General features: G+C 44.8%; 1 protein-coding gene across 3 annotated transcripts in view; it reads left to right on the forward strand.

Annotated features, from left to right (window-relative positions):
* The first annotated feature begins 503 nt into the window (after positions 1 to 503).
* Positions 504 to 15,803, forward strand: part of LOC306940930 (uncharacterized protein) — a 64,347-nt gene continuing 49,047 nt past the window's right edge. The window contains exons 1-5 of one of the 3 annotated variants that reach the window (XM_079526198.1): positions 513 to 638; positions 1,340 to 1,478; positions 4,697 to 4,800; positions 6,133 to 6,277; positions 14,007 to 14,086. In XM_079526198.1, the coding sequence (XP_079382324.1) occupies positions 1,466 to 1,478; positions 4,697 to 4,800; positions 6,133 to 6,277; positions 14,007 to 14,020 (276 nt within the window). In that variant the 5' untranslated portion in view covers positions 513 to 638; positions 1,340 to 1,465 and the 3' untranslated portion in view covers positions 14,021 to 14,086. Of the gene's footprint in view, positions 639 to 1,339; positions 1,479 to 4,696; positions 4,801 to 6,132; positions 6,278 to 14,006; positions 14,087 to 15,803 lie in introns of those variants that run through there. The other 2 variants (XM_079526196.1, XM_079526195.1) reach the window with 2 other exon arrangements.

The raw sequence follows: 15,803 nt of genomic DNA on the forward strand, positions 1-15,803 counted from the left end.
CATTTCAGCGGTGGTAATTTTAACGTGTCGGACGGCTGATTCGAACTGGGAACCTTCCGGTATCTAGACCGCGCCGCTATCCGTTCGGCCACCGCTGCCACATACATGTGGATGGGCTGTGGCGCTGTTCTGAATTCCACTGGCAGATAACGGTCTTTTCTTTGATTCGTTTCTCTGACTTCCTATGTAAGTGCTGCTATTAAAATGCTTACTTTAAAAAGACTAAAATAGCTAAAATACAACAATTCATGGTCATAAGTTCATAAAGCATAATTCATAATAATGTCATGATACAATAATAAATATGTGGTTCATAATTGATTTCATATGAGGTTAAAAATGTAAACATGATGTGATGATAACTTTCTGAGGCAGAACCAAGTTCCCTGTCTGTCAGTAGCAACACTGGACCATGATTGATTGACTGATTGATGCATGATTGCCTGGCATTGCACACAGGTGGTACAAACATTTCTCTCACTCATTCAGACTCTGGTCTGCACAAGGAAGCACACTCGCAGCAGAGTAGTGTGTTTGAACTGTTTAAAGTTATTAAACACGGTCAAAAGGACATTCAAAGGACTGTATGAAACTCAAGAAGCATCAAGAACCTCTTTACACAACAAGCGGCCAACGAGGTATTATTATTTGAGAGTTATCTTTGTTGTGTTGTATTGTGGTGTTTTGACGGACACGTTCACCTGCGCATCGCGCATTTCTACATGTTTTGTATTTCTTTGTTTGATCAATATTATGTATTGCGACGTAATTTGTTGATTGTTTATGTGTTTATTATTTTGTGTGAACATAGTTCTCACGGCATGGAACAGCAGAGGGATGAGAAGAATGCCCAATAAATGCCCGTTTATAAAGAACCGACCTGTGTCGTCAATGTTGTGAGAAGAGCTACATCCTACGTGTGTGTGTGTTTCGTGTCGTGTCATTCATCATCACTTTGTTTACTTTACTTTATCACAGCTAACAGTCACATCAAGGTCTGTGAAATAGTTAGTAATGAATGAATAGCTGACTCTGTCGCGATTGTGGCTTTTATGGTGAATGTTTTACAACTATATGAACTTCAACTTTGGCCAGTAGTTGTACAAAGCCATGGGTCTGAATGTAAACAAAGTATATGCTGCTTTATAAGACAACGTTTTATTTTTATATTGAGTGGTGGTGTGATTTGCATGTTATGTAATGAGTCCGAGTTTGTATTGTGCTAAACCAGTCACCAGTAGCATGGATAAGAAGCTAACTATGCTAATCGGAATTAGCATTAAGCTAACTGCATCCACTATAATGTTACACATTATATTAATGTGCTCTGTGTGTTCAGCCATGGCCAGGACGTCGAGGCACGACCGAGAGATGGCGCTGGACGCCAAGAGACGTCTGTGTGTGAGTTCAGATCCCGTGGAGAGGCTGAGGCTGCAGTGCCTGGCCCGAGGGTCGTCTGGCATCAATGGCCTGGGCAGGTGAGTGTGTGCGCGTGCGTGTGTGTGTGCGCGCGTGCCTCCCTCAGGCACAGAAGAGGCGTACACAGACAGTTGGACTGTGAGGTGACGTGGCAGCCCTCCTCCTCCTCCTCGCCATCACCCAGGAAGCCTTGGAGGTGTCGGCCGGTGTTGCTGGGCTCTATAACATATGAAAATCAGACCGGAAGGCCTTACCGTTGTGGCGTTCTACAGAAGCAAAGGTTTTAAATAGCAGATCTACAAGCTCGTAGCGCGCCACTCGGTGTAGTGGAACGTTCGCGCGCGCCATGTCGACTAGAAAGGTCGCCCGAGGACGTACTACAGTTCTACGCGTGCGTATCTGGGAGCTCTATAACCTATCCGAAAAGCAGACCGGAGGGCCTTACCGTTGTGGCGTTCTAAAGAAGCAAAGGTTTTTACGTTCGCGCGCGCCATGTCGACTAGAAAGGTCGCCCGAGGACGTACTACAGTTCCACGCGTGCGTCTCGTGGAGCTCTATAACATATCCCTAAATCAGACCGGAAGGCCTTACCGTTGTGGCGTTCTACAGAAGCAAAGGTTTTAAGTAGCAGATCTACAAGCTCGTAGCGCGCCACTCGGTGTAGTGGAACGTTCGCGCGCGCCATGTCGACTAGAAAGGTCGCCCGAGGACGTACTACAGTTCCACGCGTGCGTCTCGTGGAGCTCTATAACATATCCGTAAATCAGACCGGAAGGCCTTACCGTTGTGGCGTTCTACAGAAGCAAAGGTTTTAAGTAGCAGATCTACAAGCTCGTAGCGCGCCACTCGGTGTAGTGGAACGTTCGCGCGCGCCATGTCGACTAGAAAGGTCGCCCGAGGACGTACTACAGTTCCACGCGTGCGTCTCGTGGAGCTCTATAACATATCCCTAAATCAGACCGGAAGGCCTTACCGTTGTGGCGTTCTACAGAAGCAAAGGTTTTAAGTAGCAGATCTACAAGCTCGTAGCGCGCCACTCGGTGTAGTGGAACGTTCGCGCGCGCCATGTCGACTAGAAAGGTCGCCCGAGGACGTACTACAGTTCCACGCGTGCGTCTCGTGGAGCTCTATAACATATCCCTAAATCAGACCGGAAGGCCTTACCGTTGTGGCGTTCTACAGAAGCAAAGGTTTTAAGTAGCAGATCTACAAGCTCGTAGCGCGCCACTCGGTGTAGTGGAACGTTCGCGCGCGCCATGTCGACTAGAAAGGTCGCCCGAGGACGTACTACAGTTCCACGCGTTCGTCTCGTGGAGCTCTATAACATATCCGTAAATCAGACCGGAAGGCCTTACCGTTGTGGCGTTCTACAGAAGCAAAGGTTTTAAGTAGCAGATCTACAAGCTCGTAGCGCGCCACTCGGTGTAGTGGAACGTTCGCGCGCGCCATGTCGACTAGAAAGGTCGCCCGAGGACGTACTACAGTTCCACGCGTGCGTCTCGTGGAGCTCTATAACATATCCCTAAATCAGACCGGAAGGCCTTACCGTTGTGGCGTTCTACAGAAGCAAAGGTTTTAAGTAGCAGATCTACAAGCTCGTAGCGCGCCACTCGGTGTAGTGGAACGTTCGCGCGCGCCATGTCGACTAGAAAGGTCGCCCGAGGACGTACTACAGTTCCACGCGTGCGTCTCGTGGAGCTCTATAACATATCCCTAAATCAGACCGGAAGGCCTTACCGTTGTGGCGTTCTACAGAAGCAAAGGTTTTAAGTAGCAGATCTACAAGCTCGTAGCGCGCCACTCGGTGTAGTGGAACGTTCGCGCGCGCCATGTCGACTAGAAAGGTCGCCCGAGGACGTACTACAGTTCCACGCGTGCGTCTCGTGGAGCTCTATAACATATCCCTAAATCAGACCGGAAGGCCTTACCGTTGTGGCGTTCTACAGAAGCAAAGGTTTTAAGTAGCAGATCTACAAGCTCGTAGCGCGCCACTCGGTGTAGTGGAACGTTCGCGCGCGCCATGTCGACTAGAAAGGTCGCCCGAGGACGTACTACAGTTCCACGCGTTCGTCTCGTGGAGCTCTATAACATATCCGTAAATCAGACCGGAAGGCCTTACCGTTGTGGCGTTCTACAGAAGCAAAGGTTTTAAGTAGCAGATCTACAAGCTCGTAGCGCGCCACTCGGTGTAGTGGAACGTTCGCGCGCGCCATGTCGACTAGAAAGGTCGCCCGAGGACGTACTACAGTTCCACGCGTGCGTCTCGTGGAGCTCTATAACATATCCCTAAATCAGACCGGAAGGCCTTACCGTTGTGGCGTTCTACAGAAGCAAAGGTTTTAAGTAGCAGATCTACAAGCTCGTAGCGCGCCACTCGGTGTAGTGGAACGTTCGCGCGCGCCATGTCGACTAGAAAGGTCGCCCGAGGACGTACTACAGTTCCACGCGTGCGTCTCGTGGAGCTCTATAACATATCCCTAAATCAGACCGGAAGGCCTTACCGTTGTGGCGTTCTACAGAAGCAAAGGTTTTAAGTAGCAGATCTACAAGCTCGTAGCGCGCCACTCGGTGTAGTGGAACGTTCGCGCGCGCCATGTCGACTAGAAAGGTCGCCCGAGGACGTACTACAGTTCCACGCGTGCGTCTCGTGGAGCTCTATAACATATCCCTAAATCAGACCGGAAGGCCTTACCGTTGTGGCGTTCTACAGAAGCAAAGGTTTTAAGTAGCAGATCTACAAGCTTGTGAGCTTGTAGATCTGCTATTTTCAGCATGCAACTAATTGTAAAATGACTTATACTGGATCTCTTGTCCACTAGTCCCTTCCTAACTGGTCTAGTTTTAATTTATTGACGAAATTGTTTAGTCTTAGTTTTAGTCATCATACAGTTGGGTGCCACCGATATTGTCCCTTATCATTTGACCCATTTAGGCCTGACCTCAACATTTAAAAAAATCCTCCAGTTTTCTGAAATAAATATTTTCACGATTTTTCAAAAATAGCAGACCTACAAGCTCGTAGCGCGCCACTCGGTGACCACTCGGTCAGCAAAAAGAAAAGGACAATATCGATGGCCTCCAACTGTAGCTTAGTTTCAATTTAGTTTCCATTTCGTCAGTGGAAAAAGGTAGTCGACGAACATTTTTCGTCTTAGTTTTAGTCGACGAAATCAACACTCTGACCTCAATGGACGGACGTGTTCCAATCTGTCCCTCTCGTAGTATTATAAAACGACATGCACTGTTCATGCACTGTTCAATTAAACTCTCCTTCCAGGCATAGAAAACGACGAGGAAATCAAACAGCTGGATGAAGAAATCAAAGATTTAAACGAGTCGAACAATCAAGTGGAATCGGACATGATCAAGCTTAGGACTCAAGTAAGTCTCTCCCAGAGCCATAGAGTGAGACAGAGTTACGCAAACTCCGTTCACTTCATGGGGCTTCAGTCCAATGGCGGCTCTCCTACGTACATAGATTTCTATTGAGAATGGGGACAACCAACTGGGACAAGTCCTGGACCGGAAGAAGGCAGAAATGCATTGGACTCAGGGCAACAGCCCAGCTTTAATGATCTTAAATCCCTTTATTTTAGATTGTTTTGTAGTAATCGTACAACATAAACATTACAGAGACTTTAGTTGTTACTGTACAATACTTTAAAACAGTTGGCATGTTGGCACACATGCCTAAAATTGCTCTTATTTGCGCCGCCCTCGTCGAAAACAATGTATTTCAAACTCCAACTTGTCCCTCTCCAGGCTCCATGAACAGCGCTCGAGCGCTCGGTTTCTGCCCCCTCAATATCGTAACTTTTCTATTAGATGGCTCTGGTCTCTCCTACGCTGTCTCCGTCTCAACTGTCCTTCCTGTCTCTCCTATACGCTGTCTCTCTCTCTCTCAGCTTATCTACCGTCTATCACTCCTATACTGTCGATCTGTCTCTCAACCTTTCCTATACTTTCTTTTTCAGGTCAGGTTTGAAAGAAACCAGTTTTTACACATCACTGAGTACCACAGACGAAAAACAGTCTAAGTCCAAATTTCAGACTGACCCCTCCACGAAAAGGCCTCGTTGTCCTGACCCCTTATCTATCATTTATACATTATGGATAAATAGTGTGGACTTAGACTGTTTTTCGTCTGTGGTGTGGCATTCATTAGTTTAGTACAGTTTTGTAGCAAAAGCTTGTAATTATCTAGCACGCAGGAGAAACACTTTACCTGTCCTTTTTTTGTGGTAAAAGCGCTCAAACTTTCTTTTTTTCCCCCCTGCCTTGATCTCTTTGTTTGTGAGTTAAATTAACATTGATTTTACAATATAAATTGGGGGTCCGGGAGATAGAAATGCCATCAAATGAGGGTCCGTAGACTAATATGCATGTCAAACTGGGGGGTCCTTGAAATTAAACGGGTTGAGAATCACTCAGTCCCTGGCATATCTTTTTCAAATGGGGGGTCCGCGGGGCTAATTAGTGTCAATTTGGGGGTCCTTGACGTGAGAAAGTTTGGGGACCACTGATCTGAGGTTTGATGGTACCAGATCATGGGTGCTCGATCACTCTGCTGTGGCCCTGGGGGGTGTCACTCCGCTATGGAGAACTGTCACACGACTCTCTGTCTGTCTGACTGTCTGTCTGTCTACGTCCGTGTCCTCCTGTTTGTGTGTGTGTTTGCGTGCGTGCGTGCGTGCGTTGCGTTGTGTGCGTCAGATCACCACCATTGGAGAGCAGCCTGAAGTCCATCGAGGAGGAGAACAAGGCCATGGAGCAGCAGAACGACTCGCTGCTCCACGAGCTCGCCAACCTGAGCCAGACGCTCATCAACAGCCTGGCCAACATCCAGCTCCCGCACATGGTACGGTAGGGCATTGCAGGACACGTGGGCGCCGCCACCTTCACTTAACCCATTTGGGGCGGGGACCCCTTTTGGTGCTTTAAGCATTATGTTATAGTTTAGCTATTGAAAAACAGCAGATCTACAAGCTCATAGCGCGCCACCGAGTGGCGCGCTACGAGCTGGTAGGTCTGCTATTTTTGAAAAAAAACGTGAAAATGTAGCGCAAATCTTTGAATATATAATTCTCTCAGAGCGAACGTTTTTTGAACTCAAATCTTTGCTTCTGGTGGGGGTCCCTGGAACAACATATTTTGAGATGGGAGTCGGAGGCCAAATACATAATGTTTGGGGGTCCTTGACATGAAATAGTTTGAGCACCACTGACATAGAAACGTAGGTTTTTCAGAAAACTGTCAGGGTTTAGAAGACATTTGTAGAATCGTCCTCAGGTCTAAATGGGTTAATGTGGCCCTCAGGTTCATGGTCAAACATGACCCCGCTTTAATTACTTCAGTCTAAATTAGTAGCTTAACGAGTAGTTATTGTCTTTTTTTACGCCCAATGTCCAACTTAGTTCATAAAGTTAACATGACTAAGGCATTTGAAATGAAATAAAAATGGATTCCAATTCAAAAATAGCAAAACATTATTCAGGATTTCACTTAAAATAATAGCAAAAATTGCTGATCTACAAGCTCAAGCTACAAGCTCGTTTTGAGTGAATTGTAGTGAATGTAATAAATGTAACGCTCATCTGTTTGTTTCCTCCGTTGGCTGTGTGTGTGCGTGTGAGTGTGCGTGCGTGCGTGCGTGCGTGTTTTGACGCCTCACACACATTGACCACGAACCATGCACATCAACGCCTCAACCAACTGCTTTGGCTTTTTTTTTCAGTTTGACAAACATGCTGCTGCTACATGTGTGTGTGACTGTGTCCATATGGTTCCGTTGTGTAGAGAGAAGACAGCTGGGCCTAAATTGGATAATAAATCATTGATCTATTAGCCAATACATTGATAAGTTACAAATATCCAGTCTTTCCATTAATTAATGTGTGCTCAAAGTGGGTTGAGGGACCTTCGAGGTTCCTTTGAAGGTGGTCCAAATGAACCATTACAGCTTCTGTAACTCTGAGTGTGTACAAATGGAACCAAATGGACCCTACGGGTCCCTATGGGTCTAGCCTGGGGTCCACCTCTACTTTCTATGGCATAAGCAGCTCCCGGCAGGATCCGCCGGGAGAATCTAGACGCAGCTGCACGACATGAGGCTAATTAATTAGAGCGACGGAGAGAGAGAGGAGTGTGTGCGCGTGTGTGTACGTGTGTGCCTCAATTTAACAAAGGTGCAGACGATCAGAAATCAGCCGAGAGTGAGCGACGTTTGCGCTACTCTATGCCGAATTGAAGTGGACTCGGTCCCAGACTTTTTTTTTTCTCTCCCTGGAAATAAAAAAACGTCTGGGTTTCCAGGGCTACTATGGGTCCATTTGCTTCCATGTGTACAATCTCAGGGTTATAGGGGGTCCTTGAAAATAAAACATTTGAGAACCTGCACTCGGGACTCGTAATCAAAATAAAAACCCAACAATATTATGGTAAAAAAATACATAAATGCCCACAGACAAAGACAAGTCTTGTATGGACATGTTGGTGACCCCGGCCTGTGAGAACAGCCCTGTTACCTGCATGGTAACACAGGCCCAATCTAGGCCTCATTCACACATAAAGAACATATGTTCTGTGCTCTGCCTGTGTTTAATGGCCACCTCAATGCTTTTCCAATGGGAGTCACATGGCTCGACCAAACATTTGTGTTTGAGGGCTGTGTTCTGGTCCCCCGCCTCCCCTCCATCAAACACAAATGTTTGGTCAAACCCATGTGACTCCCATTTGGAAAAGCATTGAGGCGGCCATCAAACACAGGCAGAGCACATGCAGAACATATGTTCTTTATGTGTGAATGAGGCCTTATGTGTGTGTGTGGGTGTGTGTGTAACAGACTTAATAGATTCTCCAGACCCCTTTTTGAACCTATAGCTCCTCGCCACTCGCCCTACACACACTTCCACTTGTTTTGAGCATAGATATATATATATGAACAATAGAGACGGCACTGGATGGGAGGGGAATCCCGGGGCTGTCTCTATTATTTATATATCTATGCTCAAACCAAGTGGAAGTGTGTAGGGCGAGTGGCGAGGAGCTATAGGTTAAAAAAGGGCCCAGTGGTCTAGTGACACTGGAGAGAATGTATAATTAGTTTGCCACACACGCACGCACGCACGCACGCACGCATGCATGCACGCACGCACGCACGCACGCACGCACGCACGCACGCACTAACACTAGACTCCTGTGTCAGTGTGTGTGTGTGTAGTATATCAGACTAATAGATCCTCTGTACACCCCTCTCTCTCTGTATAGAGACCCCCGGCTCAGAAACGCGCCCCCTGTAAAGCATATATCGGCCGTGGTGTACAGATGACCCACAGAGTAAGAAACAAGCCTCAATCCTTTATTATCCCTTTTGTCCTTTTATCTCAATTACCCTTCTTTTCTGCACCCCCCCCTCCTCCTTTCCCTCCTCCCACTATATGCTGTCATGACATCACAACTATACACGTTAAATCACGGAGCGATACATTGTATCCGGGGTAGCTTAGTCGGTAGAGCTCTCGCCTTTGGACCACAAGGTCATGGGTTCGATCCCGGGCCACCGCCAACTCAGCGTATGAGTATAGCGCGGCTTGGGTGCGGCAAGTTGTGCGGAAAGTTCTGGGAGCTGATACTAGGCGTGGCATCCGTCTAGACTCCTGCGTGTTACAGGCTGATACCGACTACAAGCCACTTCCGACTTTCACATTAAATTGACGATTATTCTATCCAGAAAGGTAACGTGGTGTCATGTCACACCGTTGAAATGAATAGCGGCAGAACCTCACAAGATGAAAAAAGAATACGATGCAAAACACTGAAATCAATAATGTTAAGTTTGTATTGTTCAGCAGACACCAAGCAGACACCAATCATAACAGGGACCATTTATAAAACACAATAGTGTAATTAGAGAAGAATAATTCAAAAGCTCAAATGAAATTGAAATTCAATCAGCAAATCATATAACAGCCACGTTCACATATCGATGGAAAAGGTCGACCAAATAGCCACGGATAGTTTCTTATTTTATTTTATTTTTTTAAGAAGAAAAGCTAATGTACCAGCTCACAACACATCATGCTATTTATTTTTTTTGTTTTATTCATATAGTATTTTTTATTTAATTGTTCCTTCTCCTTTCCATTGGTTCATCCATGCTCTGCCTCTGTCTCCATTGGCTAATCCATTCACCCCATTATGACCTATGTCTGTTTACTGTCTGTGTCCTTCCTCCGACCCTCCTCTCTTTTACAAACCTTATGTTCTACTTTAGCTATTGAAAAATAACAGATCTGAGTATATAGGTCTGCTTATATGTAGTAACCTGACTCCGCCAGATGGGGCAGCAGAGAGTACACTGGGTTCCCCCCTCCTGCTCCCATCTGGGAACTCTCAGGCAGACTTGATGCCCGGCCACAAAACGGCCTGGCCAATCAGCGGCAGCTAGAGGCGGGATCAAGGCAGCACTGTGTATGCCTTGATCCCACCTCTAGCTGCAGCTGATTGGCCATCAAGTCTGCCATCAAGTCTGCCTGAGAGTTCCCAGATGGGAGCAGGAGGGGGGAACCCAGTGTACTCTCTGCTGCCCCATCTGGCGGAGTCAGGTTATATATGTAGGTCTGCTATTTAAAATGCGGCACATATCTTTGAATATATATTCTTTCAGAGCGAACGTTTTTAACTCAAATCTTTGCTTCTGTGGGGTTCCTGGAACAGCACATTTTCAGATGGGGGTCGGTGGCCCAATTACATATCATTTTTGGGTCCTTGACATGAAATATTGAGCACCACTAATATAGAAACATACTGTAGGTATTTCAGAAAACTGTCAGGATTTAGAAGACATTTCTTTTTTTCAAAGTCAGGCCTAAATGGGTTAAAGGAGAATTCCTTTAATTCTTACCATAATCAGATGGTATATTATCTCGTTGATGTCGGGAGGAAACCTCCTAACTCCATTTTTTTAGGTTTTTGATTATTATTATTTTTTGAGTGGTGTAAACCACTCCTACAACTGGCTTTGTTAGTCTGTCTGTCTGTGCTCAAAAAATGAGCACGGTTGATGCTGATTTCATTACATCAGACATTACGTCAGACCACAGCTGATCAGGCTATATAATACTTTACACGACTCAGTTCACACGGGTGTGATTTTTCTTTGCATAAATCAGTGCTATTGAACACCCTTTATTTTATGACTATATAGATTCTGTCCACAGAGTTTGTACCTCCGCGAGTCTTGGAAAACAAGATTTCTCCTGTGATGTCATCCAAAGTCTCCTTTGGGCTGTCCTAACCCACTACGGCTATCTAAGAAAATAAATAAATACAAATGAATTTCCCAGCGATTAGAATAAGAGATTTACCGCAAAACCCCACCCTGCCTGCACACTCGGAGCTGCGGGGGGCTCGGGATGGAGCTATATGAACTAGTAGTCTAGTAGCCAGCCCATAGAGCCCCATTGTGAACCCAGACATGTTGAGTACACCAAAGTTTTATGTTAGAAATGTTGAGTATGGGTCCCCAGCATGTAGAAACTGCCTGATGCTAACTTGCATATGTTGAGCAATTTTCATAATTGGCATAATATGTGACCATACCATTAACAACCTATAGAAGGCAAAAAAATAATCCAAATTTCATCATGCTTTATGTATTTTTTTTATTTATTTTTTTCCTCATAGGTTGTTAATGGTATGGTCAGATATTATGCCAATATGAAAATTGCTCAACATATGCAAGTTAGCATCCAGCAGTTTCTACATGCTGGGGACCCATACTAAACATTTCTAACATAAAACGTTGGTGTACTCACCATGTCCGGGTTCACATTCTGGCTACTAGACTATAGGGCTGGGACTTGATTAATAAAAACATTGATCTAATTCATTTGAGGCATTGTAATGAAGTAATTAAAATTAATAGCATTTTAATATTTGACCTGAGAAGGATTATTTGTTTCTATTACAACGGATTTTGGTATACGAGTTAATAAGTGAGTTGTTTTATTTCCATCCACTGGGCTTCCATCCACTGATCGGCTTCTTATCCTGTTGCGTGCACCGGTATGATCCGTACGCCTGAACTTCGGCCAGTGAGAAAGGTTCTGTGGTGCAAAAACTAAGCTATAGCGATTATTCAAATATGTTACATTTTTTAATCGCGTTATTGTTATCTGTACTTTATTCATCTATTCTAAATCAGTTAAAGTCCCAGCCCTACTATGAACATTCTCTTGTTCTCATTCTATAGGTCATAATAACAATATCAGATTAAAAGGTAGCCAGACAACTATTCCACAATCTCCAAATGCTATATAGAGTCTGGAACTATAGCCCCATGAGCTGAGTAACGGAATGCTATATAGAGTCTGGAACTATAGCCCCCGCATGAGCTGAGTAACGGAATGCTATATAGAGTCTGGAATTATAGCCCCATGAGCTGAGTAACGGAATGCTATATAGAGTCTGGAATTATAGCCCCATGAGCTGAGTAACGGAATGCTATAGAGTCTGGAACTATAGCCCCATGAGCTGAGTAACGGAATGCTATATAGAGTCTGGAATTATAGCCCCATGAGCTGAGTAACGGAATGCTATATAGAGTCTGGAACTATAGCCCCATGAGCTGAGTAACGGAATGCTATATAGAGTCTGGAACTATAGCCCCATGAGCTGAGTAACGGAATGCTATATAGAGTCTGGAACTATAGCCCCATGAGCTGAGTAACGGAATGCTATATAGAGTCTGGAATTATAGCCCCATGAGCTGAGTAACGGAATGCTATATAGAGTCTGGAACTATAGCCCCCACATGAGCTGAGTAACGGAATGCTATATAGAGTCTGGAACTATAGCCCCCACATGAGCTGAGTAACGGAATGCTATATAGAGTCTGGAACTATAGCCCCATGAGCTGAGTAACGGAATGCTATATAGAGTCTGGAATTATAGCCCCATGAGCTGAGTAACGGAATGCTATATAGAGTCTGGAACTATAGCCCCCACATGAGCTGAGTAAGGAATGCTATATAGAGTCTGGAACTATAGCCCCATGAGCTGAGTAACGGAATGCTATATAGAGTCTGGAACTATAGCCCCATGAGCTGAGTAACGGAATGCTATATAGAGTCTGGAACTATAGCCCCGCATGAGCTGAGTAAGGAATGCTATATAGAGTCTGGAACTATAGCCCCCATGAGCTGAGTAAGGAATGCTATATAGAGTCTGGAACTATAGCCCCATGAGCTGAGTAACGGAATGCTATATAGAGTCTGGAACTATAGCCCCATGAGCTGAGTAACGGAATGCTATATAGAGTCTGGAACTATAGCCCCCACATGAGCTGAGTAAGGAAGCTGCCATTTCCGTTCACGGAAATATATTTTAAAATATCTTTAGGGCTTATTTTTTTAATTTCCTTTTCTGCTAAGCAACAAGCTATATATGCTTAGCTGTTTTCTATTTATATTAGGATAAATGTGCGCGACTGTAAAGACGAAACAGAAGTGGCGAGGTCGAGGCTCCACTTCCGCTTTATCGCTTACGCATGATAGCTCTTCCGTTGTATGATCCAGACTGTATGATGAAGCGTTTGGAAATCACGGAGGCAACAGTCTGGTAACGTGAGACTAGATTAAAGGCAATTAGAACACGACTATAGTCCGAAATTCTCCTTTAATTAATCAATCAGTTCATGCGATGTGACTGTCGGCGTGATTGGTGTGCTGTGCATGTGAACAACCAATCAACAATGGATAGGTCGCTTTGGCGTTTGGTCGTTTAATTCAGAGGTTTTCAGCCAGTGGTCCGGGGACCACCAGTGGCCCTTGAAGGGATTCCAGGTGGTCCCCATCAGCTAAATGATGGAGAGTTGTTAACCAAATGGACCCTTATAGAGCGCCGCAGTCCCGCCTCCTACCAGGGCCCAGGAAATGATTCCCCGTTCATTTTCCTCATAGACATTTCAAAAAGTATTTATTTAAAGACCTTTTAAGCCTCATACAAAGCCTACTAGAGTTGTGACAAATCATGACAACACAATTTTTCGGGCCGAACAAATCAAGAAAACAGGCACTTTTTCTTTGGTGTTTTTCTTCTTTGCAATTACGGGTCCAAATGGTTTCATTTTACGCTCTCAAGAGTTAAATCGTTCTACACAATTAGAGAATGTGGAAGAATTGTTATTTTTGATCTGCGTTTGCCTGTTATCTCATATGGCGCCGCATTGACGCCGCATGGAATTGTAGACAAAATCGTATCCAACGATAAAAAAAATATTCGTTCGTTTTGGGTGTGAGAGGCTAAATGTCATCAAACGGTGGTTCCGTGTCTCAAATGCTGAATGCAAAAATGGTCCGTGTTCTTATGAAAAGGTTTGAAAACCACTGGTCTAATTGGTGGCCATGCCCCCCCCCCCTCCTCCTCCTCCTCCTCAGGAACCAATGAATGAGCAGAACTTTGATTTCCCCCCTCCTCCTCAGGAACCAATGAATGAGCAGAACTTTGATTTTCCCCCTCCCCCTCCTCCTCTGGAACCAATGAATGAGCAGAACTTTGATTTTCCCCCTCCCCCTCCTCCTCCTCAGGAACCAATGAATGAGCAGAACTTTGACTCGTACGTGAGCACGTTGACGGACATGTACACCCACCAGGACCACTACCAGAGCCCGGAGAACAAGGCTCTGCTGGAGAACATCAAGCAGGCGGTTCAGGGCATCCAGGTGTAGATGATGCAAAAAAAAGGAAAAAAACCCAGAATCAATCACATTTGCATTAACCAACGTAAGCCCTCTTTTTTATACTTTGTCGCACGACGGTGTTAAGCGGTGGAAATGGCATCCGAAAGTTCGCTATTTCTTCTTTATTTTTAAATAGGGGATGCCATATGCTTGAAAGGGAGTGATACCCTATACTGTAGGTTGATTTTATAGTTTCTTTGTTTTTTTCCCACCCCCAGCAGGTAAAATAACAATGGCAGGCTAAGCAACACAGCTGCAGCTAATGAAATTAATGATGGGTGTGTTTAGATTTTGGAATGTCTCCAGAACCATGGGTGCTCCCCAGGTGCAGGCAATGAGGCATGGACCAGCGAAGCGACAATTTAAGGATTTTTTTCAGAGCTTTTAAATACCTCAATTTACGGTATAAAAGTAATGAACAAACTAAACTATAAAAGCTGGTCAAACATTGGCCAAATAGGCAAAACATATAGGCTAAGGTCAAGGAAGAGGCAAAATTTGTGAAAATATATAGAAGCTCTATACAACTGTAGATCTGCTACTTTCACAATATTTATGGAACCAAAAAATGTAATGCCTCCTGCAATTCCAAGTGCTTGTCAGGATGGGGGTTCCCAGTTCAAATATGATTGTTCTGGGGGGTCCCAGTTCAAATTTGATTAGGGTCCCCAGTTCAAATTTGATTATTCTGGAGGTTCGCAGTTCAAATTTGATTATTATAGGGGTCCCCAGTTCAAATTTGATTATTCTGAGGGGTCCCAGTTCAAAGTTGATTATTATGGGGGTCCCCAGTTCAAATTTGATTATTCTGGGGGGCCCCTAGTTACAATGTGATTATTCTGGGGGACTCCATTTAAATCAGCCGGCCATGTTTTTAATCTGTTGTGGTTTAAACTCCAAACTCAGCCTATATAGGGCTTCATGCTCCTTTATAAGGAGGGGGGGGGGGGGGGGGGGGGGGTCTAATAGAGGGAGTGGATTTAATTATTACTTTTTTGCTGCTGTAATTTATTTATTTATTTATTTATTTATTTATCAAGTCTATCAATGCTGAACACTCAACTCCATGTGTAGCTCTCTCTCTCTCTCTCTCTCTCTCTCTCTCTCTCTCTCTCTCTCTCTCTGCTGACATATTTGCCTTGCTTTGAAAAAAAAGAAAAGAATCGCCAACAATGGGGCAAAGCGTTTTAAAAATGAACACTCGACGGCATTTTTTTGTACATTTTCATAACGACCTAATATAATGTGACGTACTGTTTATATAGCTGCTAATGTAGCACATTCTGGTGTACCATGTAATATTTACGAAGTGTAAAGCTTGAATCATTCGTTTAGTTTAAAAAAAAAACAACAACAAAAAAAATACACTTCCAGGCAAACGGTGTGCGCGGTGGTGGGGGTGTCAGAGAGGTGGACGGCGATGTGAAGAGCAATCATGCGTCCGAGAGTTCAGCTTTGTTCTCCGTGGATTCAGAACAGAACACGTAGTCTCTCAAGTCAAGACAGACCGTCGGCTGGCCCCAGTTTCCAAACAAGGCTGTCGTTTTGTCACTTTTTTTTTTGGGGGGGGGGGGGCTTTTTTGTGCCTTTATTGATAGTGAACAGTAGACAGACAGGGAAGGAGGAGAGAGAGATGGGGAGTGA

The sequence above is a fragment of the Electrona antarctica genome, assembly GCF_951216825.1.
Source record: "Electrona antarctica genome assembly, chromosome: 17".
NCBI lineage: Eukaryota > Metazoa > Chordata > Actinopteri > Myctophiformes > Myctophidae > Electrona > Electrona antarctica.